The 27,859-nt window shown below is 40.1% G+C and overlaps 2 protein-coding genes across 3 annotated transcripts in view; both read left to right on the top strand.

The window, feature by feature from the left end:
* Window positions 1-18,814, top strand: part of LOC138789749 (polycystin-1-like protein 2) — a 42,446-nt gene extending 23,632 nt beyond the window's left edge. For both annotated transcript variants that reach the window (XM_069968541.1, XM_069968540.1), the window contains exons 12-23: window positions 3,085-3,266; window positions 4,358-4,588; window positions 7,248-7,349; window positions 7,436-7,614; window positions 8,058-8,204; window positions 11,617-11,816; window positions 12,499-12,707; window positions 16,123-16,264; window positions 17,087-17,309; window positions 17,401-17,608; window positions 18,124-18,214; window positions 18,501-18,814. In XM_069968541.1, the coding sequence (XP_069824642.1) occupies window positions 3,085-3,266; window positions 4,358-4,588; window positions 7,248-7,349; window positions 7,436-7,614; window positions 8,058-8,204; window positions 11,617-11,816; window positions 12,499-12,707; window positions 16,123-16,264; window positions 17,087-17,309; window positions 17,401-17,608; window positions 18,124-18,214; window positions 18,501-18,535 (1,949 nt within the window). In that variant the 3' untranslated portion in view covers window positions 18,536-18,814. The remainder of the gene's footprint in view (window positions 1-3,084; window positions 3,267-4,357; window positions 4,589-7,247; window positions 7,350-7,435; window positions 7,615-8,057; window positions 8,205-11,616; window positions 11,817-12,498; window positions 12,708-16,122; window positions 16,265-17,086; window positions 17,310-17,400; window positions 17,609-18,123; window positions 18,215-18,500) is intronic.
* Window positions 18,815-24,167: 5,353 nt separating this feature from the next.
* LOC138789291 (polycystin-1-like protein 3) overlaps window positions 24,168-27,859 on the top strand; it is a 36,575-nt gene continuing 32,883 nt past the window's right edge. Inside the window, exons 1-3 of the mRNA XM_069967895.1 lie at window positions 24,168-24,480; window positions 26,614-27,120; window positions 27,651-27,782. Coding sequence (XP_069823996.1) covers window positions 24,168-24,480; window positions 26,614-27,120; window positions 27,651-27,782 — 952 coding nt within the window. The remainder of the gene's footprint in view (window positions 24,481-26,613; window positions 27,121-27,650; window positions 27,783-27,859) is intronic.

A 27,859-nucleotide genomic window follows, 5' to 3' on the forward strand; every position in this document is an offset into this window, starting at 1 on the left:
ATCATAAAGTAGTGTGAAAATCCGTGTATATTACATGCTTTAAACTATATCTACTGGTCATACGACATTAAGACATGACAATATGATTAGGCTATGCCCCTCAGAAATACAACAAATCATAATAGTAAATAATAGTCCTTAAAGGAGACCTGTCACCCTTCGTGCCGGGGTGTCAGGTTCCCGACCCCCAGTTAGATCCCCTTACACGTACCTCATCCCGCCGAGTCCCGCTACCGGAGCGGGCCTGGGACAGAGATTTCCCAGTCAGAAGCGGCGCGCACGCTCTGGAGAGAGGTCCGGCGTCCATAGGGAATGAATGGAGCCGGACTCATCTCTGCGCACGGCTTCATTCATTCTCTATGGACGCCGGACCTCTCTCCAGAGCGCGCGCCGGCTTCTGACCTGGATATCTCCGTCCCGGGACCGGCTCCGACAGTAAGACGCTGCGGGGTGAGGTACGTATAAGGGGATCTAACTGGGGGTCGGGAGCCTGTCACCCCGGCACGGGGAGGGGGGTGACAGGTCCTCTTTAAATAGGTTAGCCAGGAAAAAAAAGTTAATAGCCTATGCAAAGCTGAACAACTATTAATAGCATATCCTTTGTATAGGTTATCAATTATTCTTTCCTGAACAATCTGTAGAACAATCTTCAACTTGTTTATAGAGACTCTGTCAGTAGGTTTAGGCTGTCCTATCTCAACAAAGAAGTTGAACAGAATGATGTATCACTTACACTGTTCTGTGCAACTGATTCAGAGATATCCTGAATAACATAGACAATAAGTAGTCCTCTCTATTATGTGCATGAGCCCAGTAGTCCTTAATATTCATGAGAAGCTAAAAACTTCACCCACCAGCTTCTGATTGGCAGTTATCTATCCATGCTGTGTATAGGCAGTCAACTGTCAATCAGCAGCTGGAGGATCAGGGGGGGAATGATTTGTCAAGAATCCTATTCTACTGCATATTAGAAGAACGGCTGAACAAAATGATGGAAGTAATACACCAATCTGTTTAGCATTTCTATCACTAGTTTATGCTGCCCTCATTTAAGGTGGAATAAACCTAGTGACAGATTCCCTTGAAATTCTATTGAGACATATCCCAGGAATATTCTTTTATAGGAATCCTATAGGAATTAGACATAAAATGGGAACTCAAGGACATAACTTAAAGTGCCACTGTCATTAGAAAAAAACTTTTGACATGTCATAGAGACATGTCAAAAGTTTTGATCAGTCTGGACCCGAGTTTTCAGACCCACACTGATCATGAGAATGAGGGGGGAGAAGACGCACTGCAGTTAGAAAAAAGAGTCAGAACTATAATGCTCAATGGAGCCCGACTCTTCTTTTCAAGCTCAGAGTGGGAAGAGAACGTGATGCAGCTGTGGTCCTCTCCTCGCTTGCTCTCCTGATCAGTATAGGTCTGCACACTCAGACCCGGACTGATCAAAGCTTTTGACATGTCTCAACAACATGTCAAAAGTTTTTTGTAACGGCAGTGACATTTTAACTTAAAGCGACTCTGTACCCACAATCTGACCCCCCCCCCCCCCCCCCCCCCCCCCCCCCCAAACCACTTGTACCTTCAGATAGCTGCTTTTAATCCAAGATCTGTCCTGCGATCCGTTCGGCAGGTGATGCAGTTATTGTCCAAAAAACAACTTTTAAGCTTACAACCCTGTACCCTACGGGCGTATCTGTGCCCTAACTTTGCACCACCCCTCCGTCCCTCCTCCCCACCCTCTTCATCATTAGGAATGTCACTAGAACATTCTCTCCATGCTGAACATTGCACAGTTCCTTAACGATCCAGCCCATGTGCCGGGCTAAACAGGTGAGGAATAGTAGGCAATCTGCCTGGAGCATTCCTAATGATGAGGAGGGTGGGGAGGAGGGACAGAGAGGTTGTGCCAGCCTAATGCATACACAATCCAGGCCACTCCCGTAGGGCACAGGGCTGCCAGTATAAAAGTAAATTTTTAGCACAATAACTGCATCACCTGCCGAACGGACCGCAGGACAGATCTTGGATTAAAAGCAGCTATCTGAAGGTACAAGCGGTTTGGAGGCGTCAGATTGTGGGTACAAAGTTGCTTTAAGAACATTTCACACAGTAAAATAAAGGCTAAATATGACCGTAATTTTATGAAGATGAAAAAGAAAAAAAGGCCATATTTTGCTAAGCTTCAATAAGCATATTAATTACTTGGATGGCTGTAATCAATTTCTGCCTTTATTCTATACAGTGTGTGCACTACTGACCAATTTCCACTGACTTCAATGAAGAACATTATTGCATTGAAAATAGGCTGTTCCTTTAAAATTATGGCCGAATTTTGCTTTCATTTTACTGTGTGTGAACATAGTCCAAAGCCCCCTTCACATGTCCATGGCCATTTTTACAATCAGGAAACACTGATCCTGAAGATTTATGGGAGGCATTAGGAAACCATTAGGAAAAAAAATAATCATACCTGCTGCAGGCTGCAGCGGTGCCCCCAGCCAATTTCTCCTTTGGTCTTCTGGCGATGCTTGCGCACGAGTGACATCGCTGGGGGTAGGTAATGGCCTCTTGTGGCCAATGGTATATTGCTGCTTCTAGCACAAGGGTGATTAACAGGGTTGGGAGCCAACCTGCAGGGTTGGGAGCAACAATGCTGCATTTACATTGTATGCACTCCTGATTAGAAGCATGTACAGTTAAGGGTCCGGCATCAGCACTTAGCAGCACTTGCCGGGTTCTGGAGCTGTCCCGGACTGCCATGTAATGTATCCAGAATTCCAGGTAGATTACTGATGTACATCCGGAGCTGCCCAGAATTCTGGGTGCCCCCATAGGGTACTATGGGGTGTCAATGGCAGATTTCTGGTTAAATATATGACATGTCTTATATTTTACTGAGCTTTTTTCCAACATGGGCACCTTTCACCATTCCAACACTGTTCCCCATAGAACCATGAGGGTCCGTAAAATTTCATGGACGTGTGAAGGAGGCCTAAACGTGTTGTGCAAAATAAATATGGATTACAACACCGTATATATTCCTGTCATAGTAACACTGACTGATTCTTCCTTTAGATTCCTACACATGGCTTTTGACCCCAGATATGATCTCTGACCCAACGGTTCCCCAGGTATTTTTGGTGTCCCCATCAAGCACCAATGGAACACAGAATCTGAAGCTCAACATCTCTACATTCACAGTGCAATGTGCCTTCTGGAATCCAAATGCTCAAAAGTGGAGCTCTGATGGCTGCATGGTAACTACCACTGTGTACATTATGAATACAGCAACATACCTGGAAATTGAAGGCAACTAGTCATGCAAAAATCACTGTTACAGCTATAAATAAGCTCCTATGTGCCCCCCAGCAATGTTTACAGGCATATAAGTAAACACTGTGAGCATTACTTATATGTCCAGAAAAAGTACTCTTTGAGGCTGGGTTCACACTACGTATATTTCAGTCAGTATTGTGGTCCTCATATTGTAACCAAAACCAGGAGTGGATTGAAAACACAGAAAGGCTTTGTTCACACAATGTTGAAATTGAGTGGATGGCCGCCATTTAATGGCAAATATTTGCTGTTATTTTAAAACAACGTCTGTTATATTGAAATAATGGCAGTTATTTACTGTTATATGGCGGCCATCCACTCAATTTCAACATTGTGTGAACAGGTCCTTTCTGTGTTTTTAATCCACTCCTGGTTTTGGTTGCAATATGAGGACCAAAATACTGACTGAAATATACGTAGTGTGAACCAAGCCTAAAACATATTTGTCTAGGCATGGGGGCGGTCCAGAGCTCCTAACTAGTTATGGCTGACGGGAAAACTTGCCGCCTCTCTGGGAGTGTCTGCGATCAGGGAAGGCCCCTCTCGGACACTAAAGACTTTGGACATAGCCTAAAATCTTCAATTCTTCATAAGACCCATCAGTTTTCAGTATAGGTTACATCACTTTCTTCTCAACACAACAGCTCTTAAAGATGCACTCTGAATACGAAAACATATGACAACTACATGCAGTGTAAACTGATACCAACCCACTTACCAGTCTCATCTGGCCACCACCCCACCATCCAGTCTGTTAATTAGATCACCAGGTCATTTTTTAGGAACTGCAGTGATGAGGAAATGGAAAATGTAGGCAGCATTAGAGAATCACTTCAGTGGGCATATATATAAACCACAAGGCATACACATGAACATCTACATTATTCTCTAATAATAGCCTATGCTGCACTATATAGGCAAAAAATGAATTAACAAATCATTCCCAGAGCGCCTCTTTAAGAATAATTAGTATGTTTGATGTAGAATTTCAGTGTGCATCTCTTCTGTGCAGGTTGGACCTCAGACTACCTTAACAGAGGTGCATTGCATGTGCAATCACTTGTCATTCTTTGGCTCATCATTCCTGGTTCAACCAGCGCAAATTGACATCACCCGGACAGCAGAATATTTTTCTAAGATCTCAGAGAATCCAGTTATTGTTATCTTAGTAGCTTGCTTTTACTTCTGCTACATCCTCACTGTCTTGTGGGCAAGACACACAGACAGAAGAGACCAGATGCAGGTAACTGATATAGTATATATTCTTAGCAATATGCACATATTTCTCAGGTTATGATCATGACAAGTCTTGTACATTTCAGAGCTGTCATTTTAATTTGTTATTCATAGTGTCATTTGGCAAACAGAGATGAAGAACATGACTATAATGTTTATCTATGGTATTTCTGCTAGAGATAAGCTCATTGCTACCATGAACCATTGCTATCATGTTTGCACACACACACACACATATATATATATATATATATATATATATATATATATATATATATATATATATATATAAGGCTGCTGTTTACAGCTTCATTGCTTAGTGTCTCACTCTCCCCTATTCTTTTGCACAGCTGAATGTATTGTAAGGGTTAGCAGTGTTCTTTGTTCTGCTTCTTATTGACCAATTGTTAGCTTGGGTGCCTCACAATATACCACCTATCACACACTCATGCCTTATTCTTCTAGCACTCTCCCCACCAATGGGAGGTTAGTTCCAATCACCCCAATTTAAGGGTAGTTAGTCTTAAGACTTTTGTCTTTAGTTAGTGTGCTGAGAGAGAGAAGGACAGAGAGAGAATTCCTGCAGAAGTTTACGCCCAGCCTGGCCTGGACCCTGGCCTGACAGAGACTAAGAGTAATCTATTTCTTACGAAAGACTTCCTTTCCAAAACTATGCAGTGCTAAACCCAGAGGTGGGGTAACTGTCACCTAGGAATACCTTGTCTACGCCTGGGTTAACATTCTTCTAAACACAGTCAGGACCACCCAAGCTAGGGACTTGCCTGAAGTGGAGCAAAGTGCAAGCAAGCCGATGAACTCCGTTGATATCTGATCAACCTACTCAGGGAACCTTTAGAGGTTAGCTTTGCCCGTTTATTCAAGCCCAGGATTTTTTAGGACCAGATCTGACACACCATGGGTTCTTCTGGCAGAAGGGGTTTTATATATATATATATATATATATATATATATATATATATATATATATATATATATATGTTCTAAACCCAATATAGGTTACCCTTGCAGAGTTCTGCACAACTAGGCAAGGTTCTACGATAGCCCCTTAGCCTTTTCCACACAAATTACACCTATTACAGATACCTCAAGCAGCCAAAGCTAACTCTTCTGTGTTGTCCACCAAGTAAAAGGACTGTTCTATTTTTGGCTACCTATTGAACCTTATTATCAAAAGTATGAGCTGTATTGCACTGAAGATTTTTCTAAGTAAAGTGTTTTCTTGGTTAAATGTTGCTCTGCCTTGCACCTGCACCTACACTGTCCTGACCTTACAAACCCTAGTGTTAGTATACCTGGGGGTGGGCATACCACTTCTGCCACCATGACAATGTCCAGTTGGTACACCCCAACAACTAGAACACCTAGCAACATATAATACTCCAAAATGTTGCCAATGAAAACTATAGCTCCCTCACAACAAAACAACCCTCAAACAAAGGGTTATGGGGCTCAGAAAATTGCATAACCATGTTTTTTTTAAGTATATTACTCTGCATGCTTGATGTAGTAAAGCATAGCAAAGATTACATTTAAAAAATGTTGTGTGTGTGTGTGTGTGTGTGTGTGTGTGTGTGTGTGTGTGTGTGTGTGTGTGTGTAAAAAACAAGCCCTCATAACACATGTATTCTTCTGCTGCTGGTCCCTTCTGCCCAGCATTTCCTGCTCTTCTCTTGACACAAGAGATGCCTGCTCAGTCAATTGCTAGCTGAGGTGGATCACATCTATGGCCATTGATTGGCAGGCATTTCCGGAAAGAGTCAAATATTTACTATTTTATCCTTGTTTTTCCAAGACTTCTTTTACTTATAAGGGGGGAATTACCTTACACTCATTTTTCATACACTGGTTTTAGTCTGAATTATGCTGGAGTAAGATGCAAATTAAAATGGGCATGTCTAGCTCCAACACTTATGACCTATGCATGGCTTTTGCCATGATAAAGCTGAGCCTGAAACCTGGGACCCACATGTATCTAGAGAATTAGGAACCCTTGGCCCCATCTGGTCTGCAGCAGCAGAAGGTGGTTGTGAACCTGAAAACAGCTGAGTGGGCTGTTTTACAGTGTTTGTATAACTCCTTTAAATATTAATGGGAGTGTACTTATGCTACTTATATAAACAATTTAGCTGTTTGCATAACTGTTATTATCAGAAAATTGTATTTGAATAAAAAAAATAAAATAAAGTTATTTCAGCAGTTACTGCGGCCCTCCAGCTGTTGCAAAACCACAATTCCCATCATGCTTAACCTTCGGTTGGCTTTTAGTTGCTCCATCTGCTTGTGCACAGACTAATTACCTCATTGGAGAAGCTAAAACTGGCTAAATAAAAATTCTGGTGCAGTTTGCACAAAAAAATGTGTTAACATGATTTGCATTACATTTTTAATGTGTCTTAAAAACGTTATCAACTTGCTTGAGTAGGGGTGGGGCTTACTGGAAATTGGGCATAAGTTAGAGGGGTGGGGCTAAGAAAATATTTGCTCATGTTTATCATTCCCTGTACTAGCGGTGGTAAAATTGCAGAATGTTTTTGCCCAATTTTTGCCCAAAAAATGAAATGCAAAACATTTTGCGTTGAACTGAAGCTTGTTGCTGTCTCATAAAAGCTATCTTTCATATTCCTTTTTTTTTTCTTTAACACCAGAATCGGGTGATTGTTCCTCGCAATAGTGATCCTTGTGGATTATACCGTTATCTTGCTACTGTGTGCACTGGACACAGGAGGGGAGCAGGGACCAGCGCCCAGGTAAAATAAACCAGTTTATTAATAGTGAAATATAACATATAATCTATATTGTGCCCTTAAAGTAACAGATTCCCTTTTGCCTGCAGGTGTGTTTGTCCCTTTGCGGCACAAAGAGCAAGTTTGGCCCCATCCTGCTTTCAGACACTAAACATCAGGTGTTCAGAAGTGGCAATGTAGATGTCTTTATTCTTTCTGTGCCATTTCCTTTGGGTGAATTAAAAAGCATCACACTCAATCATGATGGCACAGGCCCACATAAAAGTTGGTAAGATGGAAAATTAACAGGAACCTGTCACATTGAACTGTCAGTCTGATTTGCCTGAATCAAGTGACCAGACCAAGAGGAGCTGGGACAAATGCTATGTACTTTTATGGGAAAATATTCAGAAAGCCAATATACTATATGGGTACTTTGTAGTCCAGTGGGTGGTCGTAATCAGTTGACAACTATCTCTGTATGTATGCTGATACAGGGAAGGCTGTCCAAGTGGGTCCACCCACTTGACACCTGAGCCCATAACAAGCAATAGTTTCTATGGACAAAAACTATATAACAATCTTCCTAGCTCCTTCCGCTCTATAACATGATGCCTATAGATTGAACTGCATGTCTATAGTGACAGATTTCCTATAAGTGTATAGGTAAATCTAATGCAACAGACTGATGTTTTTATTTCATGTTTTTAAAACCCCTATATTCTCTCATAGGTATGTTACTCAGGTTACTATTCAGGATGTACAGCTCAAAGTGTCTTGGCATTTTCTATGTGACGCATGGCTATCCAAGCTACCTAGAGGAGATTCTTTGAGCAAGACCTTCAAAGTTGCCAATGAGCAAGAACTAAGGAGTTTTAGGTAATCTGCAATGACAGCAAGATTTGGGCTTACTTTTCAAATAGTGTTTCTTATTTATTCATGATTACATAAAAACATGATTTCAATAAAAAAAAAATATAAGGTAAAAAAAAGTATTCAATAGACAATCACATTAATACAAGATTGTATGCATACCAAAATTCTGGGTGTTTTTACTTCACAATAAGATTCTATATAGTATGGAGTTCAAAGCATTTCTCTTAACTAGTCCCCTTATCTCAAATGTAGACAGTTTAGACCTCAATTGTATGTAAACATCAGCCCAGACCCCATCAAGGTGCTCCCTTAACTAGTCCTTTTTACAAATAAGCAGTCCAAACCATAATTGTATGTAAACATCAAGTCAATCCTCATAACCCCTCTCCACTCACCAATTTGTATAGGTCACAACCCACAGACTGTCCCAATGGGCGTTTCATTGCTTGATGTCAATTCATACCTTAAAGAGTCACTGTCGTATTTTTTTTTTTTGCAGAAATCAATAGTCCAGGCGATTTTAAGAAACTTTGTAATTGGGTTTATTAGCCAAATCTGCCATTATCTGCATGTAAAAAGCCTTTTCCCAGGTCCCCCCCCTCCTTCCTCTTTTTCATCCACTCTGAAAAATCTGAAAATTGTGACTTGTTGCAGGAGACGTACCCTGTCTGTTCTAGGGAGAGGGGAGGGGGGAGGAGGAAGGAGGGAGTTAGCCGGCAGCAGAAAGCAGATAACAGAGGATTACAGGCACGGAGCTGGGTGACAGCTGTAATCCGAGCTCAGACAGGTCACTGGTGACTGTCACAGAAGATTTCCCGTGAGGGATTTGTAGATTAACTCTTTGTTGTCCTGTTTTGGTCTTTTCTTTAGCTCTCTCCATAGGAGAACAATGAAGACAGGGGGGAGAGCTTCAAACTGCTTTTTCATGATAAAAATGCATTTTTCGGATAATAAACCCAATTACAAAGTTTCTTAAAATCGCCTGGACTATTGATTTCTGCAAAAAAAAAATTCACGACAGTGACACTTTAAAGTGAAACAATTGTGCTGATATGGTTCCCTGCAGCACAGTATAGATCTACTGTGCAGCTTCCAGAGCATACCAGCCGCGTCTGCGGGGTAGCTTTACAAAGGGGAAAATATGTTTTCTTACAAGGCCAGGAGTCATGTGGGCCAGGAGACTAGTCACTGCACTCTGCTTATCAGCGTGCTCTGTGAGGATGATTGACAGGCAGAGAGACACATTAGTGGGCAGAAAATTTTGACTAGTCATGGGCGGCTCCCCGCCCAGATGGCTAGTTGCCAGCCCTCTCCCAGCATAATAAAACATCTTTTTCTTTGATGTAAATCTACTGCTGCAGCCACCTATGATAGGGTTCCCAGCAGCACAGTATAGATCTACTGTGCAACTTGCAAAGCATATCTGCACAACCCTGCTGACTGGTTCCCTTTAACTGCTAAATGGCTAACCTTGACAAAAAAAAAACTAGTGTATTTTAATTTTTCTTAACTTAGTACTTCTTTTGCTATTTTATTATTAGCCCGTTTGGTTGTCAGTTTCTGAAAGGCCACCATAAATAATCTAGTAAGGGCTTCTCACATATTGGATATGGTGTTTTACTTTTATTTAATGTTAAAAATGTTTAATAAAATACACTGAATTCAACTGGAATTGTTTAGTTAGAAATACCCATTACCCTTTTGGGAAGTTTAAGTTGATGGGGTTTCCCTTCAGGACCTATTTGTTAGAGCATGGGTGGCTTCAAAGAATGACTTTTGGTCCACAGCTCCTGAAGCATTCATGCATTTCACAGAACTGTGTAATTTATTATATTATTCCTACTGTGCTACTGCAGTGGGAATGCAAACTTTCAGGTTCTCACACAGACAACAGCTGATCACTGAGGGTCCCAGAGGTAGGACATCCTTTCATCTACAGAGGACCTACAAACAGTTTGTCCAAAGCAGAAATCCCCTTAAGGGTACGTTCACACTTACCGGATCCGCAGCTGATTTTCTGCTGCGGATCCGCAGCAGAATCCATTTAATTAACTGAACACAGCATCAAATCTGCACCATCAAATCTGCTGCGGATCTGCTGCAGATCTGCTGCGGATCCTGTAGGTGTGAACACACCCTTAAAGTGTGTTATAACATTTGGACTCTTTAACATCTGGGTTTAATGTTGATCACCGATTTGCACATTTCATTATTGTTTGTGGCCCAAGAAATGTAAGCTATATTGAATGTCGTGGAGCTCCTAGAAGTGAAATGTAATTCCACATATATTTATTAGCATTTGCCCATTATTCTGCATATGCCCACCTCTTCTGCCACTTCCTCAATTGGTAATTTAGATAATGAGTTTTGTTATTTGATCAGGGGCGTAGCTAGTGGTTCAGCCTAGGGGGGGCGAGCAAGTCTGAGTGGGCCCCCAACCGATTAAGTTACCCATAGGGACCCTCAGCAGACGACACTGCTTTCCAAATAATAAAGGGAATTTTCTACTACATTACTAGAATAGGAATTGAGAGCAGTGTAAAAGGCTTTTTACAATTCACATATATGGCCATGGAAAATTTAAAGGGGTTATGCAAGATTAGAGAACCATAGCTACTTTGTTCCAGAAACAACACCACCCCTGTCCTTAGTTTGTGTGTTGTATTGCAGCTCACTTCCACTGATGAGAACGGGGCCAAATTGTAATACCACACATGTCAATCCTTTGGGGCGGACAGCGGAATCTGCCGGAGCATATAATAGAGCCTCTCACACACTGGTTATACACAGTCCAGGCTCTCAGTCTCTCACACACTGGTTACAGACAGTCCAGGCTCTCAGTCTCTCACACACTGGTTATACACAGTCCAGGCTCTCAGTCTCACACACTGGTTACAGACAGTCCAGGCTCTCAGTCTCTCACACACTGGTTATACACAGTCTAGGCTCTCAGTCTCTCACACACTGGTTATACACAGTCCAGGCTCTTAGTCTCTCACACACTGGTTATACACAGTCCAGGCTCTCAGTCTCTCACACACTGGTTATCATACAATATGCTGGGGTGGGGCTTATTTTCTCGGGGGCGGAGCCTATCGGGACCAACCCGGTACATTAATTTACCGGCAAAACCGACTGATGCCAACTCCCCCAGCATTGTGGATAAGGCCCCCTCTGTGCAGGTGTGCATGGCAGCTGCGGCCCTAAGCAGCTACTGAGGGACTAGCCCTGGAGGCAAATTCGCCTCTATCAGTGGGCCCCCAGCCTTGGTGGGCCCAGGAACGGCAGCCCCCCCTGCCCCCCTCTAATTTCGCTTCTGTATTTGATACAAAGTAAAGTACTTTCATTTTCATCAGATTCTATAGAATTTTTAGAGCACATATTCACAGATAATATTTCTATTCTTTCTTGCAAGAAATATCTTCTTGAAAAAAACTTTAAGGGATCTGCGAGACGAACATATCTGGATTTCAATACTTAATCACCCAGCACGTAGTGTATTTACACGTGTCCAGAGAGTTTCCTGTTGTATGTGTCTTCTACTTTGTACAACTGTCATCAACCTTATGTTCTGGGAGCTACCTCAAACTACCTACCCAGTGCTCTTTAGGGTTGGTGAGTACAATTCTTCTTGTGTTCTTTAATTCTATGTATTACTACCCTTCACACTCCTAAATATTTATCCCCCTTTCACCCTATGACGGCACCCATGGAGAGACCACCTCCTACTCATCAGGACAGGTAACAGAAACCAGATTCGCAGGCAATGGAGGACCCTTTAAGTCATCTGGTATGCCACCCCCCACCCCCCCGTATCTAGTCACCGCGCTCTGCCTATCAGATTGCTCGGAGAGGATGAATGACAGGCAGAGAGGTCCTTTACTGGACTCTCTGCCTGTCAATCATCCCTCCAAACGCACTGAAAGGCAGAGCGTGGTGACTAGATATGGGTGGGATGCCATCCAGATGACTACTTTCCCGCCGCTGCCTGTCACGCGCCCGGGGGATTAAAGTCCTTTTTCTCGGTTATAAAGCTCCTGCTGCAGCCATGGCCGGTACATGCCGTGGCTGCTGCAGGAGCTGTATACAGCAGTTAGGGATTCGATGGGGCTGATTGGTTCCCTTTAAGCTGTTAAGCTGCTGAACACTTACTGGGGATTGAGGGGCTGTCTTTGCCTTTATGTGAACCTGATTTCTGTCTCCAGTCCTGAGAAGAATGGGTGGTTTCTCCACAGTTGCTGCCAATGGGCTCAAGAAAAAGCAATTACTGGTGAATGTAATTTCTTTTTTCTTTCAGGCAGTTTCACCCTGACATGGAAGGACATTATGATAGGATTTGAAAGTGCAATTCTCATGTTTCCTGTCAATCTACTCATTATCTACATCTTCCGAAACACTCAGCCTAAGGAAACTAAAAATACAAAGAGCAAAATTAAGAAGGGCAAACCATTTGCTACTGCTAAAAAGAGTCCACCCTGCCAGCTAAGTATCAACACTGTTCTAGAGGTAAAAATATAACGGAACCTCGCCCATGAGTTGGCAGCTAACAAGAAAAAAAAGATCTTTTTTGTTTTGCTTTTGTTTTTTTATTTTATTTAATGTTTATTTTTTCTTGCAGAATAAAAAGAAAATTCACATGAAAACAATGACATTAAAGGGGGTTTCCAGCGAAAAACTTTTCTTTCAAATCAACTGGTATCAAAAAGTTATATAGATTTGTAATTTACTTCTATTAAAAAATCTCAGGTCTTCCCATACTTATTAGCTCCTGTATGTCCTGCAGGAAATGTTGTTTTCTTTTCAGTCAGACACAGTGCTCTCTGCTGACATCTTTGGCCGAGACAGGAACTCTTGTCTCGGTTTTCTATAAATCCCCATAGAAAACCTCTCCGGCTCTGGACAGTTCCTGTCTCAGCCAGAGATGTCAGCAAAGAACAGTGTGTCAGACTGAAAATGAAACAACATTTCCTGCATGACGTACAGGAGATAATATGTATGGGAAGACTTGAGATTTTTTAATAGAAGTAAATTACAAATTTATATAACTTTCTGGCACTAGTTGATTTGAAAGAAAAAGATTTTCGCTAGACAACCCATTTAACAATACATGAAGCTCCCCCTTCCTCTTTAAGAGAAAGCCATAAGAAAAATACAGTGAATGTAATAATGCCATGTAGAGTATATGGCAAATAATGTCACATTATGGTTACAGTTGCCAAGTTCTCCAATTAATATCATTAGAGTGACTCACAGTAGGAGACTAGTGAGGAATCAGTTATGTTATCCATTAGATGTTTAGAAAAATAACATAAATATGGGATATACCTTCTAACTCTTCTCCAGACCTATCCATAAGTCAGTCTATCTTGCATTACTGCACCCACCATTGCCCACATTACATGTAATCTGACATTGAGCAGAGCCTGACAGGACATGATAGGTTAACATTAATAAGTGACAATGTATCCTGAAAATTTTCACATAAAACCATATATCAATCTGCTTAGGTCCTCCTTCTGTACAACCTTCCGCACATAGATTGGACTACATTTTCAATATGGCAGGTTCCCTTTAAAGTGTAACTGTCATTGAAAAACAACTGTGCAGAAATTAATAGCACAAAAGCGGGTGTAAAAAACTCTATAATAGGTTTTAGTAGGCAAAAGAGTATCTTTCTGTATGCAAAAGGCTGTTTCCCAGACCTTCCCCCCCTTACAGTTATCTGTTCATTATAAGGCAAAGTCATTTACATTACAGACGAGCAAAGTTAAGACTAGAGATGAGCGAATAGTGAAATATTTAATTGGATTCGAATAGCTCCTGATATTGGACTATTCGATCGAATATCAAATCCCATAATAGTCTATGGGAGAAAAATCCTTGGGACCTGGAAGTCAAGATTCGACCACTAGGAGGTCACCAAGTGCACAATGAAACCGCAGGAAATGATGCCAACACCTCTGGAATGCATATGGGACACCAGGAGAAGCATGCCAGGGTGCATGAACGTAAAGTAGAAGTGTACCTTTTGGTCTAGCGGTACTTGCCTATATATTAGGTGGTGTGTAATATTAGTATATGTTTGTTTTTTGTTTATTCAGTACACTTGTGAAATACAATTGTTTGCAAAATTATATATTGCCCAGCCAGTGATGTGAATTGCACACATGTATATATTGCATATATATATCCACTTTCAGTATTACTATCAACTGTAGACTCCAAACACAATATAACCACTTTGTATAAAAAAATACTCGGACAACTTATTTCCTCTACATTAGCGTGGACAGAAAGCCAAATATTGAGCAAAAGGAAATTTATCATGCAGCCATTAAAATCAAAAAAGCAAAGTTGGTGTATATACACTGTATACAGCTGTATACCAGATATAGAATTGTTTTTACAACAATAGAAATAAAGGGCTGGTCAAGGCCTTCCCTGGACGCACACTGCGCAAATCTGTAGAGGCGAGATAACAGCTATATTATTCCACACACTGCATACAGCTGTATACCGGATATAGAATTGTTTTTACAATAGAAATAAAGGGCTGGACAAGGCCTTCCCTGAACGCACACTGCACAAATCTTTAGAGGCGAGATTATTAACAGCTATATTATCACACACACACTGTATACACTAACAGCTTGTAAATGTCTGTCTTTCTATAGTTTTAGCCCTAACAAGGGCTTTTGGGGGTCCCTTCCTACCTAACTTCACCTAAAAACGCCTTCACTGGTAGCAGACTGCATAAATCTGTAGTAGCAAGATAACAGCTAATATCCCAGACACACTGTATACAGCTTTATACACTATCAGTGGGTATACATACTGTGTATACACACTGCCTGTGTCACAACAGCTTGTAAATGTCTGTTTTTCTATAGTTTTAGCCCTAACAAGGGCTTTTGGGGGTCCCTTCCTACCTAACTTCAACTAATACCTTCCTCTCCCTGCTTTACAGACTGTCCTTCTCTAGCTCCAACCAGCAAGTGACACGAATCTCAATTCACTATTCTTTTATTCAGGAGGTCACATAGTTTAGCCAGCCAATCACAGTTAGAGGTTTTTTTTTTAAAGTCCTGCCTATTCCTAGTGCCTGTCCCTCCCCCCTGCATGTTTATTGGCTGGAAAAAAACGCCAGAGGATGTGGGAGGGCTAATCAAATTTTTACTGCATTTTAGCATGAATATTCAACCACGGTCGAAAATACCTCAAATAGCGTACTATTCGATCAAATAACTGTTCGACCGAATAGTATTCGCTCACCTCTAGTTAAGACGGGTTTTCTGTGTACATTATAACCTATGGAGGGGGGAGGGGCTGTGGTGGGTCGAGTGAGAAGGAAGAGGAGTCAAACCACCAATGCTGTTTAGAAACTTTATGGGCACATAACATGCTGGATTCACAGGTCAGACTGCTTAGTGTAAATCAGCCTTGTATATACAGAAGGAACTTCTTTTGCCTAATAAAACCTGTTACAGAGTTTCTTAAAATCGCTTGTACTATTGATTACTGCAAAGTTGTTTTAAATGACAGTTACACTTTCAGTACACTCCTCTTTCAAAGATGTGCATTACTGTTATTATTAAAAGGCTAGTGCGGCGCTAAACAATTATTCACTAAATAACACACATTACAAAGCTTTACAACTTTGAAATGTATGTTATGGGTTCACACGGATCAGGTGAGTATAGAGCACTAGACTTCCGGGTCTAGCGTGGGTGGGGGTGAAACATGGGGAAGGGGGCTATTCACTAACGTAACAAACATTACAAAGTTGTATAACTTTGTAATGTGTGTTATTTAGTGAATAATTGTTTACCGCTGCACTACCCCTTTAATATTATTATTATTATTTATTTATTTATTTTTTCTATTAAATTAACTTCATTTTGTCATATCCCGCTTTTGTTAGGACCTGTCAGGTGTAGTGAGGATTCTGAACCACATTTCTCCAAATGAATCAGAAATGGACCAGGAACAAGAATCAAATCAAAATTTCACAGTTCTACTGCAGATGATCTCACACCTCTTGCAAAAACAGCTAACACCTGGGCGTAAGTGCAATACTTCCCTTTATAGCTTTTACAGCCATGTAAATCTGCAATTAAATCTGCAGTGAAGAAATGCACAGTACAAGGCTATGTTCCACACAGTATTTTTGGTCAGTATTTTGCAACCAAAACCAGGAGTGGATTGAAAACACAGAAATGCTTTGCTCACACATTGTGGAAATTTAGTGGATGGCCACCAATTAATGGCAAATAACAGCAGTTTTAAAATAACAGTAATTATTTGCCATTAAATGTCAGCCATCCACTCAATTTCAACAGTGTGTGAGTAGAGCCTTTCTGTGTTTTTAATCCAGTAGGGAATAGTGAGGAATCAGTTATGTTTTCCATTAGATGTTTAGAAAGATAAATATGGGATATACCTTATAACTCTTCTCCAGACCTATCCATGAGTCATTCTATCTTGTACTACTGCACCCACCAATACATGATAGGTTTACATTAATAAGTGACAATGTATCCTAAAATTTACCACAAAACTATATATCAGTCCCCTAGCCAAGGTATAACCAGGGAACTGACAGGCATGTGGCACAGGCTCAGCACAGCTGTCGCTATGTCAGTCCCCACACTGCACTGTACTTTCTCTTCTCAGTGTGCACAATGCCACAGTAGTGTTCCGCTTAAGCCACTAATTGGCTGATTGGGCAGTTGATTGTGCAAACTGCACCATCAGGAAGTGCTACGCAACAAGGACCAACACTGTAAAAGTGGTAGGAGAACAAAGACGTATAGGATTTATTTTCTATTTAACTATGACCTGAGCACAGAGAATACCCTTTAATTATTCCTATAATTGCTTTCCAGCACTCCCATCTTTGGTATCTTTGTCACAACTTTCTAGTGACGAGTTACATGCCTTGTTCTGTGCTCACTATGTATCCCGAAAACTTAAGGAAGTGTCTCAAGATCTTCAGCAGCTGATAAACCAGCAGGTCCAAAACTGGGAACAGCATGATATGTTCCTCAGTCAGATACAAGCTCTGCTGCATGTATTAGACAAATCTGTTCCTCCTTTGCCTGCACAAAGGTAAGATGCCCAGCCTATAACAAAGCTAAAGTTCCATGAACGTATTAATTATATTTATATCTCCATTATCTGTACTATCGTACCCATGCAGATCCCAACAAAAACTACAAGTAAAAAAGAAGCGGCTGCCTTGGTGGTTCCTGTTTATTGGTTGGGCCCTACTGATCTCCATAAGTGGTGTTTCTACGTATTTCACCATGATGTACGGGTTTCTTTATGGAAAGGAAAGTTCTATTCGGTGGATTGTTTCCATGACAATTTCTCTTATCCAAAGCATCTTTATTCTTCAGCCTCTTAAGGTAGGTAAATTAATTCCACTGGTATAAAACAGATCCACACAAAAAGGAGGTCCAGCAGCACACAGTCTTGGTAGGGTAGGATGCACGTTTTAGTGGTGTCTCCTACTGACCTCACTGTCCATGTATGTTGCAGCAAACATCATCCGATGAAAAATTGCAAGTTTATTGCAACATCCCAAAATAAAGTGCTAGGTTTTGGCATGCTGTTTCTTTGATGCAACAATCATGGTGCTAAATACTGTAGATATCTGAGAACAAAACTCTTTTCTGTCATAGATGAGGGTTATAGTTTTGTCATTCTATCTAAAAAAAATTATCCTGAGACAAACCACTAGTCAGTCAGTGGCTCAGTTTATGGCTATCTTACGCTGCCCATGTATAACATCTTTGCATATTCATCTATAACCTGGTATTAGAAACCAAAGCTACCATTTAATGTGCTAATGTTGGCTGGATTATTTACCTTTGTTAGTATGAATGGACTGTTTCAATTCAATTGTATCTATGTTTTCTAGGTAGTGGGATTTGCAGTTTTCTTTGCCCTAATCTTAAAGAAGGTAGACGAAGATGAGGAAGAACTTCTGGATACAGAACTGGGGCTATCGGGTTAGTTATTTGTTTTCTTCATACATTCCCCTTTTATTTATTATATATGTTAACACCTTTTTTTTTTTATTTCCCCCCAAAATAGTAAATAATTAAAAATTGTCCTCCCACGATATAATTGTGTATTTGTATTCTAATGATATTAATATTATTATTTATAATTGTGTAATTGTATTGCTCTTTTCCTGGCCTTTTGTTTTATCCCTATGGGATATCTACTTTGTTTGATTCTCATTCAGAGGTCTCTATACCTGTCTAATAGTTTGATTATTGCTATATACTACAGATGAATATCAGTCAAGTGATGAGACGGCACTGTGATGGATTTCTGGGCTTGCTGCATTCTGTATACTGGATCTACAAGGATTGCCATTCTTTTATTAAAACAGATACATTCTTCAGCGCTGTGTACAATATAGGAAGATCCATTTCTTTTAATATCATGATGTGATTTATTTACATTTGCATATTACATATAGGTAAACGATGGTCAAGTCTATAGAAAAAAAACACAGGGTGAGACAAAAACTATGTTACAATATTTATATCTTGTGTAGAACAGTAACATATTTTTAGTGCCTTTTCATAGTTAAAGCACAACAGAAAAGAACAGAGTTGTGTTATAAAGAGGAGCATTCCAACAAAAAATGCAAAATTATGAAAATATCTATTACAAGTTCCAAAAACCAAAAAATATCCAATGGCATAGAAACAAAACAGAATCTCTATACACTATTTAAAAACAGTTAAATATCCACAACCATGAGGGACCCACAGAATAAATGGATCCTCCGGGCCTGCAACAGGGTAAGCAGTACAACCCACAGACCCTCCTTCTATAGCATATAAAGTGCTATGTGCTGAATAAGAAGGTGTGGCCACTATATCAATCAGCGACCCACAGTGTGTACGATATTATACCACATAACATATGAAAAAAATAATATATGAATAAACAAAATAAGCTATTACCAAAAAAATAAAATAAAATTCCAACACACACATAAGTACAGAAAAAAGCTGTCATATCACCATTTCAAGAGGGAGAGGAGCATACACGTAGCGACCCATAATACCCTACGCGTTATGTCCCAACAGGAACTTTGTCAGGGGAGTTTTTGCACCAGCTTATTTTGTTTATTCATATATTATTTTTACTCAAATGTTATGTACTAAAATATGGTACACACTGTGGGTCATTGATTGATATAGTGGTCACACCTTCTTATTCAGCACATAGCACTTTATATGCTATAGGAGGAGGGCCTGTGGGTTGTACTGCTTATCGTGTTGCAGGCCCGGGGGTTCCTTTTACTGCACGGGTCCCTCATGGTTGTGGATATTTTAAGTGTTTTTAAATAGTGTATAGGGATTCTGTTTTGTTTCTATGCCATTAGATATTTTTTGCTTTTTGGAACTTGTAATAAATATTTTAATAATTTAGCATTTTTTGCTGGAGTGCTCCTTTTTTTAACACACCTCTGTTCTTTTGTGTTGAGCTACAATTGGTTATTGGTCTGTTATAGGAAGCACCAAGTTTAGGGTTGTGCGGGCCCCCCTCCTTTTTAATTTAAATCTGAATTTAGCAGAAGTGAAGTGTAGTACCGGCCGGGATGATCTTCTCTGACACCGGCCGTTCAGTGACCAGGCCGGGTCATAGAATGGCCGGTGTCTTACACCATGTGAACATGGCCCAATAATCTATGAAGCAAAAGAGATGGACCTTCATTTGTCTGTGGAGTGGAGCACACTGCCACATTCTCTCTCTGGCTGTATTCCGGGAGACGCACTGCAATTAATAACTTTTGATGTTTGATGAAATATTAAAAGTAACTATAAAAATTTTAATAAAATTTTCACTCTGGCCACTAAGCCTAATAATAAGCTTACACTTCTTGTTCTGTAGAGAGAACTTTTCAGCAGCCTCCTCCTTTTCATCAAATAAAGAATTACTCCTCTCCCTGCACAAGGACATTAGCACAAGTCACAGAGCATGCCTAGAAAACTCTCCCATTTGAGTCAATAAGGTCCCTAAGATAGTGAAGATGGAATTGTGGCAAAGGGTCTCAGTACCACAACACGTAGAGTAGAATTCTAAATCCATTAACTAGAAAAGACACATTTTCACACTTTCAAAATATGAACATTAGTTTATTAGTTTATTAGTATATAAATTCAACAAAGGACACAACAAACCTAAAACATCTAAAACAATTACATCAATGAGTTCACTGTAAATTATGCGAGAATTCCCAGAAATACATCCTTATATTAAGGCATGGGCAGGTGCAAATCAAGTAATAATAATAATAATACAAACAAACCAATATCCAAACTATCCCTGTAGCATACCCTACATGTTTTTACCCTTAAACAAATAGAGACTAAATACTTTAGTACATCAAATTTAAAGTGTACTTGTAACAAAGTCTGGACCTGTTGTGCAATCCATTTGTCAATGGAAGTTTGGCTATCCATGGAGACAAGCATGCCAGGTCTGTAATGCATGCCACCTCAATTGGTTTAGAATGTAGGTCGCATGTGCCTTTACACGGCATGACTAATTGAGTGGCCGGGCCAAACAAACAATCTTTGGATTGTTTCTGCCGCCATTTAAATGCACTGTTTTCACACAAGTTTGGGAATGGAAGAAAGTACTTGTGTAAAGGTAATCTACAATCACTGCATCAGAAACAATACTCTATTCTAAAGAGTATATTATAAGCAAAACCAGGCCCTGTAAAAAAGGAAAGGAAGACCATTCACTCCAACTCTAAATGTTATCTATGTTGGTGTCTCTATACACAAATAGCAAATGAGTTATGTGAAGGAAAAACCTATAATTAATTTCTCTTCCAGGCATGGTAGCCTACAAATGAATAGCGGTCAATGTAATAACTTGATGGGACAGATCTGTCAGAACAAGGGCCTCTTTGTTAGTGCCCTATCATGAGGCAGTTATTGGCCAAACACCGTGTAATAGGATCAGTAATCAATTGATGGATCAGGTGGTTGGGTAGTTTTGAGCTGTGAAAAAAATCATCAGCCCTCGGCTGCACATCTCCCTACAATAGGGGATGTTTGGCCGGCGGCTGATTTCAACAAAGGGCTGGTGCCATGTAAAAGGCTCTGTGAGACTGGCCCTTGTTTAATGTGTAGGGTTTGGACATGTGAGTGGGACTTTAGTGTCTTTTCTCTTTGTCTAATAAAGTTGGGTCTCTTTCTCCGTAAGGGTACTTTCTCTGTGCCCTTAATGTTGGGCACCATAGTCCCATAAATGGATAATATCAAGAAAAAGCTGCTAAGTACAATTTTCAACAATTTGTAAAAAAAAAATCCCCCCCCCCCATTCTATGAAAAATCATTCTTTAGTATTCTGAATGATTATTCCACAGCCTTGTTTAGATGACCCATCTCATACTTTATTCTAAATAAATCGAGAATAGAGATCCTATACCACACTTCCATTCCTGCACAAAACAAAACAAACTACAATGGAAAAGATTTCATATTTAGACAGCATAAACATATACCAGTCTTAAGATGTGCCACATTTAAAGTGACTCTGTACCCACAATCTGTCCCCCCCAAACCATTTGTACCTTTGGATAGCTGCTTTTAATCCAAGATCTGTCCTGGGGTCTCTTTGGCAGGTGATGCAGTTATTGTTTTAAAAACGACAGCAGCGCTGTGTCTTACGGCCGGGGCCGCTCACCCTCTCTGTCCTTCCTCCCCACCCTCCTCATGATTAGGAATGCTCCAGGCAGATTGCTTCCTATTCCCCTTTTGTGTGTATAATGAACATGGGCTGGATTGTTAAGACACCTGTGCAAAGCTCAAACACCAGTAAATGTTCCTGGAGCATTCCTAATGCTGAGGAGGGCGGGGAGGAGGGAAGGAGAGGTTGTGCCAGCCTAATGCGTATACAAATGTAAGCCCCGACCGTTAGACACAGCGCTGTGGGATTAAAAGTTGTTTTTAAAACAATAACTGCATCACCTGCCGAACAGACCCCAGGACAGATCTTGGATTAAAAGCAGCTATCTGAAGGTACAAGCGGGTTGGGGGGGGGTCAGATTGTGGGAACGGAGTCGCTTTAATAGTGACTAGTTAAGATTGAGTTCTTTATTTAAACACTGCTGTCAAACTTTATACCACTTTGATGATTGGCTTACTTTATGCCAATATTTTGCACTTCAAGGCATGCTTCTTCAACTAAACCATACAGCTATTGCCTCTAAACACAATGCGCACAAGTGTCTAAACACAATGTGTCTATGTGTAAATGTGCCTGCCTGTATCAGCTTCTTTAGCCTCCACAGAAAAAAAAACGACAAAGGGGTACACCAGCCCTTTAAAAAAAAAATTAAGTTCCACTTATATTAAACATAGTAAAGAGCCTATTTTTTACCTCACCACACTCTTTAGGAGCTGAACTATGGCATCTTCAGGTCCCCCTCTAATCATTTGTGTTTTCCGAGACAGACTGTTATCGCCAGTGACAGCCCACTCAGCTGACTACTGACTTAGGCTGGGTTCACACTACGTATATTTCAGTCAGTATTGTGGTCCTCATATTGCAACCAAAACCAGGAGTGGATTGAAAACACAGAAAGGATCTGTTCACACAATGTTGAAATTGAGTGGATGGCCGCCATTTAATGGCAAATATTTGCTGTTATTTTAAAACAACGGCTGTTATATTGAAATAATGACCGTTATTTACTGTTATATGGCGGCCATCCACTCAATTTCAACATTGTGTGAACAGAGCCTTTCTGTGTTTTCAATCCACTCCTGGTTTTGGTTGCAATATGAGGACCACAATACTGACTGAAATATACGTAGTGTGAACCCAGCCTAAAACGGGACAGTTCAGCACCCAGTGATTGGCTGAGCAGGCTGTCACTGCTGAGCAAGCCCACTCAGAAGTGGGGATGGGAGTACTGAGCAGGGGACCTGAAAACACTGCAGAAGGACTCCAGGGGAGTATGGTTAGAATAGTTTCCTTATTATGTTCAATATAAGTTCAGCAATATAAAAAAAAAATTAAAGTGCCAAAGTACCCCTTTATCATTTTCTTCATCCATAGCTAAGATCCTGGAATCTGAGAGATTTAGGGAGTGTTTGTTGGTGCCCTACACACATTAAACATAGCTGCCCCTGTACTAGAGGTCAGTATCCTCCTCCACTCCAATGCGGGTAAAACAGGCGCAGGTCCAAGGGGTAATAGTGATATAAAATATCATAAAATTTATTAAATTATTATGCCAACGAAACAACGCGTTTCGAGACCGGTCCGGTCTCTTTATCAAGTGCCTAATACCATAATACAAAGGCCTAAGAGTTGTGCCTTACACCAGGACAACTTTCTCAGGTGAGAGTTCTAGGTGTTTACTTTCACCACTTCAGCCCTGTCTGAATTACGCTATGGAGCGCTGTCTTATATTTTGTTTCCTGTACCAGAGGGTCCCTGGTGATTTACTTTAACTAACAATTTGCAGTTCTTCAAAGTTTACAGATTAAAATTTATACTACACATATTTCATTCTTTTCTTTCAATGCGATCAAGACCATCTGCTTGGAGTTTGTGTGTTCTCCCATAGTCTACATGGAAGTATTAGGTTTCCTGAAGGCTATGAAAGTGCACCTGGCATTCAGTAGTCCCTGCTTTGTACATACTGTATGTGTAATGTCATTTAAATCTGATTCTTGTTTTTTATGTAATGATCTCTACACATCTATCAACAATAAAAGCCATTTGTCGTTAATACAATAGTGTAAGTGTGCTCAGAAAACAGAAGCGTATTGCGCATGTATAGAGCATCCACCTGTCCAGGCTGGGTGTGCCGCTTCTATTTAGTCTCATGTTTTGTTGATTTGATGAAGTAAGGAATAAGCGTACGCTTCTATAATGTGCTGAATTCTGTTAGTGTTCATCACCACAAGAACTATGTGGATTTTATGCTGCTTGATCTTGCTTTTTTTGACTGAGCGATATGTCGGCAATGCCCAGTGCCCTGGTACTCAGAGGAATGTAGGAGGTCGTTGCATTCAGCTTGTTAATCAAGAGTTAACTTATGCTGGAGCGAAGTCTTGGTGCCAAAAACAAGATGGACACTTGGCCCAGATTGGAAACCAGAACACACTGGAAGAAATATTACTTTTAATTAAGGACGAGGGATCTTACTGGATTGATGTTGTGTCACCAATAAAGGACCACATTGCTAAAGTTAACCAAAATGGAGGCAGCAAGACAGAACAAGGTAAGCTCAGCCAAAGTATTTAATAGAAATGAAGACAATATATTTTACATATGTGAAATATCTAATTTATTTTGTAGGTACTGCAATGTATCCAGTAAAAAGTATACATCCATAGAGACAGTCGTGCACCCCCTATTAAAGCAGCTTAGGGTAGGTCCTATAACATCTTAGGGCCCTATTACACAGGACAATGATAGTGCAATTTATCCTTATATTGTTCTAATTTAGGCCAGGTTCACAAATCGTATGACACCAGCCGTTCTGTGACCCGGCCGCGTCACAGAATGTCCGGTGTCAATGAAGATCATCCTGGCCGGTACTGCAGTACCTGCTGGATGATCTTTATTTCTGTTGAATTGGCATATGGGCGCACGCATCCCAATTCACCATTGCACACAATAGAGAGTGCAGCTGGAGCCCCACTCTCCATTGTGTGAATTGACATGTCTGTGCGGCCGCTATTCAATGAATAGCAGCCGCACAAAATTGACATGTCAGTTTTTTGTGCGGCCGGTTGTAATTCCGGCCGAAGCGTATGCTATGTTTATACACTCCGGCCAGGATTCCATTCATTCAAATACAACATATCTTTTGCATTAATCATGGCTGTTGTTGCAAATTGCAACAACAACCGTGATTTATGCAAAAAATATGTTGTGTGAACATAGCCTTAAACAATAATTATTTTGTGTAAAGGTAGGCAATGATCAAACGTCCAACCAGAAATCATTCATCTTTTGTTAGGTGCTGACACCCAAATCATTGTTAATTATTTAAATCATTCACTGTAATTCCACATTTGTTCACTGTAATTTCACATTGTTTCTTAAATTGCTGGAATAAACAATTGTAGTAACAATCATAACTAACGACTGTCATTCTGTGTAATATGATGACCAGTTTCAGGTTAATGATAAACGATCTCATTTGTGATAGTTTATAATTAATCATTAAAAATCACTTTGTCGAATAGGACCCTTACCCCATGGGCTGTATGTTCATAAGTAGGGCTCCCCATTTGGAACCAAGATTCACAGTGCTGTTGTGTTGTAATATGGTTTCCAATTTTCTTGAAAGTAGATTTTGTTAACGTTTGTTGGAACCCATTCTCTCATTTACTTTTGGTGCCCATCTCTGAAATCTCTGCAGCTTTGCTATGTCTTTGATCGTCCATTAATCAGAAGTGTGTAATACATTTTATGTGCAGTAAGATTAAGAGCAAAATTATATTCCCATGTATATCTAGGTCCCTTTCTTGCATCCCGTAGTTCTATTTGCTTTGGCATCAGTTGCTTTTTATTGGTTGCTAAAGATAACTTTTAAGATCCAGTGATATTCCAACATCTTTATGTATGTGTGTTTGCTTTGTTTTATTACACTGCACAGATTTATTCAGTCTGGATACAAAATTGTCTGTGTTTTGCCCATAGCAACCAATTAGTGCTCAGCTTTAATTTTACCAAGATTCCTTAAGATATGAAAGCTGAGCTGTGATTCATTGCTATGGGCAAACTCAGATCATTTTGAGAAATCTGAGTTAATGTTGCTTATTTTATGTGTGTACTTTATTTAAGGGCTCACATAAACAGCATAGTACCTTGTGTCTACGGAGATAATCTCCCTAAACCAGTACATACAGAGTCTGATGGAGTATGCCATACCGTTTTCAATATAAATTTGACTTAGTATGAAATGAATATTACAGTAGCAGTATGATGCAGATATATGGATTTTCTGTTATGGCTTCTTTTTTGTACAAGCCCCCAAATATGGAAATTTGAAGCGGGTATTTGCTGTTTCTATGATACACATGCAGAATCAATTGGGTTGGGATACCCCCGGTGAAAGCTGCAGTGTTATCTACCTATAAGCGTACAATGCTTTAGCTGGTTCTTTGACCTGGCTATACTACACCAGAAGGCGCTCTTAGTTTTGTCTTTTCTTTATAGCTTTATTTCTTTGCAGTAATCAATTATAGCACCTGTAAAGGTAACACAGTGGTTTTTGGGTAGCGCTACCTTTTACAAACATTTTATCATGTTTGTCTTTGTACTATGTTAATTAAAAAAAATATTAGATAGGTATAAAGAAATATATAATTTTAACCCTCCTTGCATAACTTGTATGACATAGGACCATCAGATGATCAAAACCAGCAAGAAGACAAAAAAGAGGACAAAAAAGAAGAGAAAGACCAAACTGAAGACAAACAAACAGAAAAAGACAAAGACCAACCAGAAAATCATAATGAAGATCAACACACAGAGAAAGACAAAGACCAACCAGAAGACCAGAATAAAGACCAACAAGAAGATCAGAATGAAAATCAACACACAGAGAAAGACAAAGACCAACCAGAAGACCAGAATGAAGATCAACACACAGAGAAAGACAAAGACCAACCAGAAGATCAGAATGAAGATCAACACAGAGAAAAAAACAAAGACCAACCAGAAGACCAGAATAAAGACCAACAAGAAGATCAGAATGAAAGCCAACATGAAGAAAAACACAATGACCAATACAAAGACCAAAATGAAGACCAACATAAACAAGATGACCAAAATGAAGAACAAGATACAGACAAAGATCATGATAAAGAGAGAGACAACAATCGGCACAGGAACCACAGACGCCATGGTGAGTCCTCAGTGAGCATTATAGGCAGACTCAAAGACTTCAAAATGTGGTAATAAATTCTGTGTATAGGAACTAAAATTTAAGATTTAATTATTAAAGGGGTTTTCTGGGCAAAAATATTATAGCTGCATATTCCTCATTGTGCGGTAAAACAATAAAAGCCAACATACTTTTACCTCTGCCGCTACCAGTCCCTGCTTTAGGACCGATCTTTCTCCTTTCAATGACCGCATTATGTGCGATATTAAAAAATCACTGAAAGCAGGAAAAACAGGACTAAAGAGGGGGAAAGTACATCTGACAGCAGAAGCCGGTGAGGTAAGCATGTCAGCTTTTATTGTTTTACTGCAGGAAGGCAAATGCAGTGATGATATATTTGTCCTAAAAACATTTTAATTTTGATTTTCTCTATTCTCTATGCCCTATTTACATAGTTACTATAGGGCCAATAGTTGGTGAACCCCAGAATCCTATGTATGTGAATGCTGAACCAGAGTAAGATAAACATTTGACTATTGTTTTACATGCAGGAAGACACCACAGGATGACAAAAAGAATGGCACAGGATAGTTCAGGTTGCACTATAATATATAAAAGCACCCAGGAAAAATGGAGAATTGCTCCAGCCTGTGAAGATAAGAGGGGATTCATTTGTTCCTTTGGTAAGTGTCTATGGATCTATACATTTATCTAAATAAAACAGTGTACATGGGTTACACATGGGTTGGGAGTGTATGGA

This window comes from Dendropsophus ebraccatus, chromosome 4 (assembly GCF_027789765.1).
Source record: "Dendropsophus ebraccatus isolate aDenEbr1 chromosome 4, aDenEbr1.pat, whole genome shotgun sequence".
In the NCBI taxonomy this organism is placed as follows: Eukaryota; Metazoa; Chordata; class Amphibia; order Anura; family Hylidae; genus Dendropsophus; species Dendropsophus ebraccatus.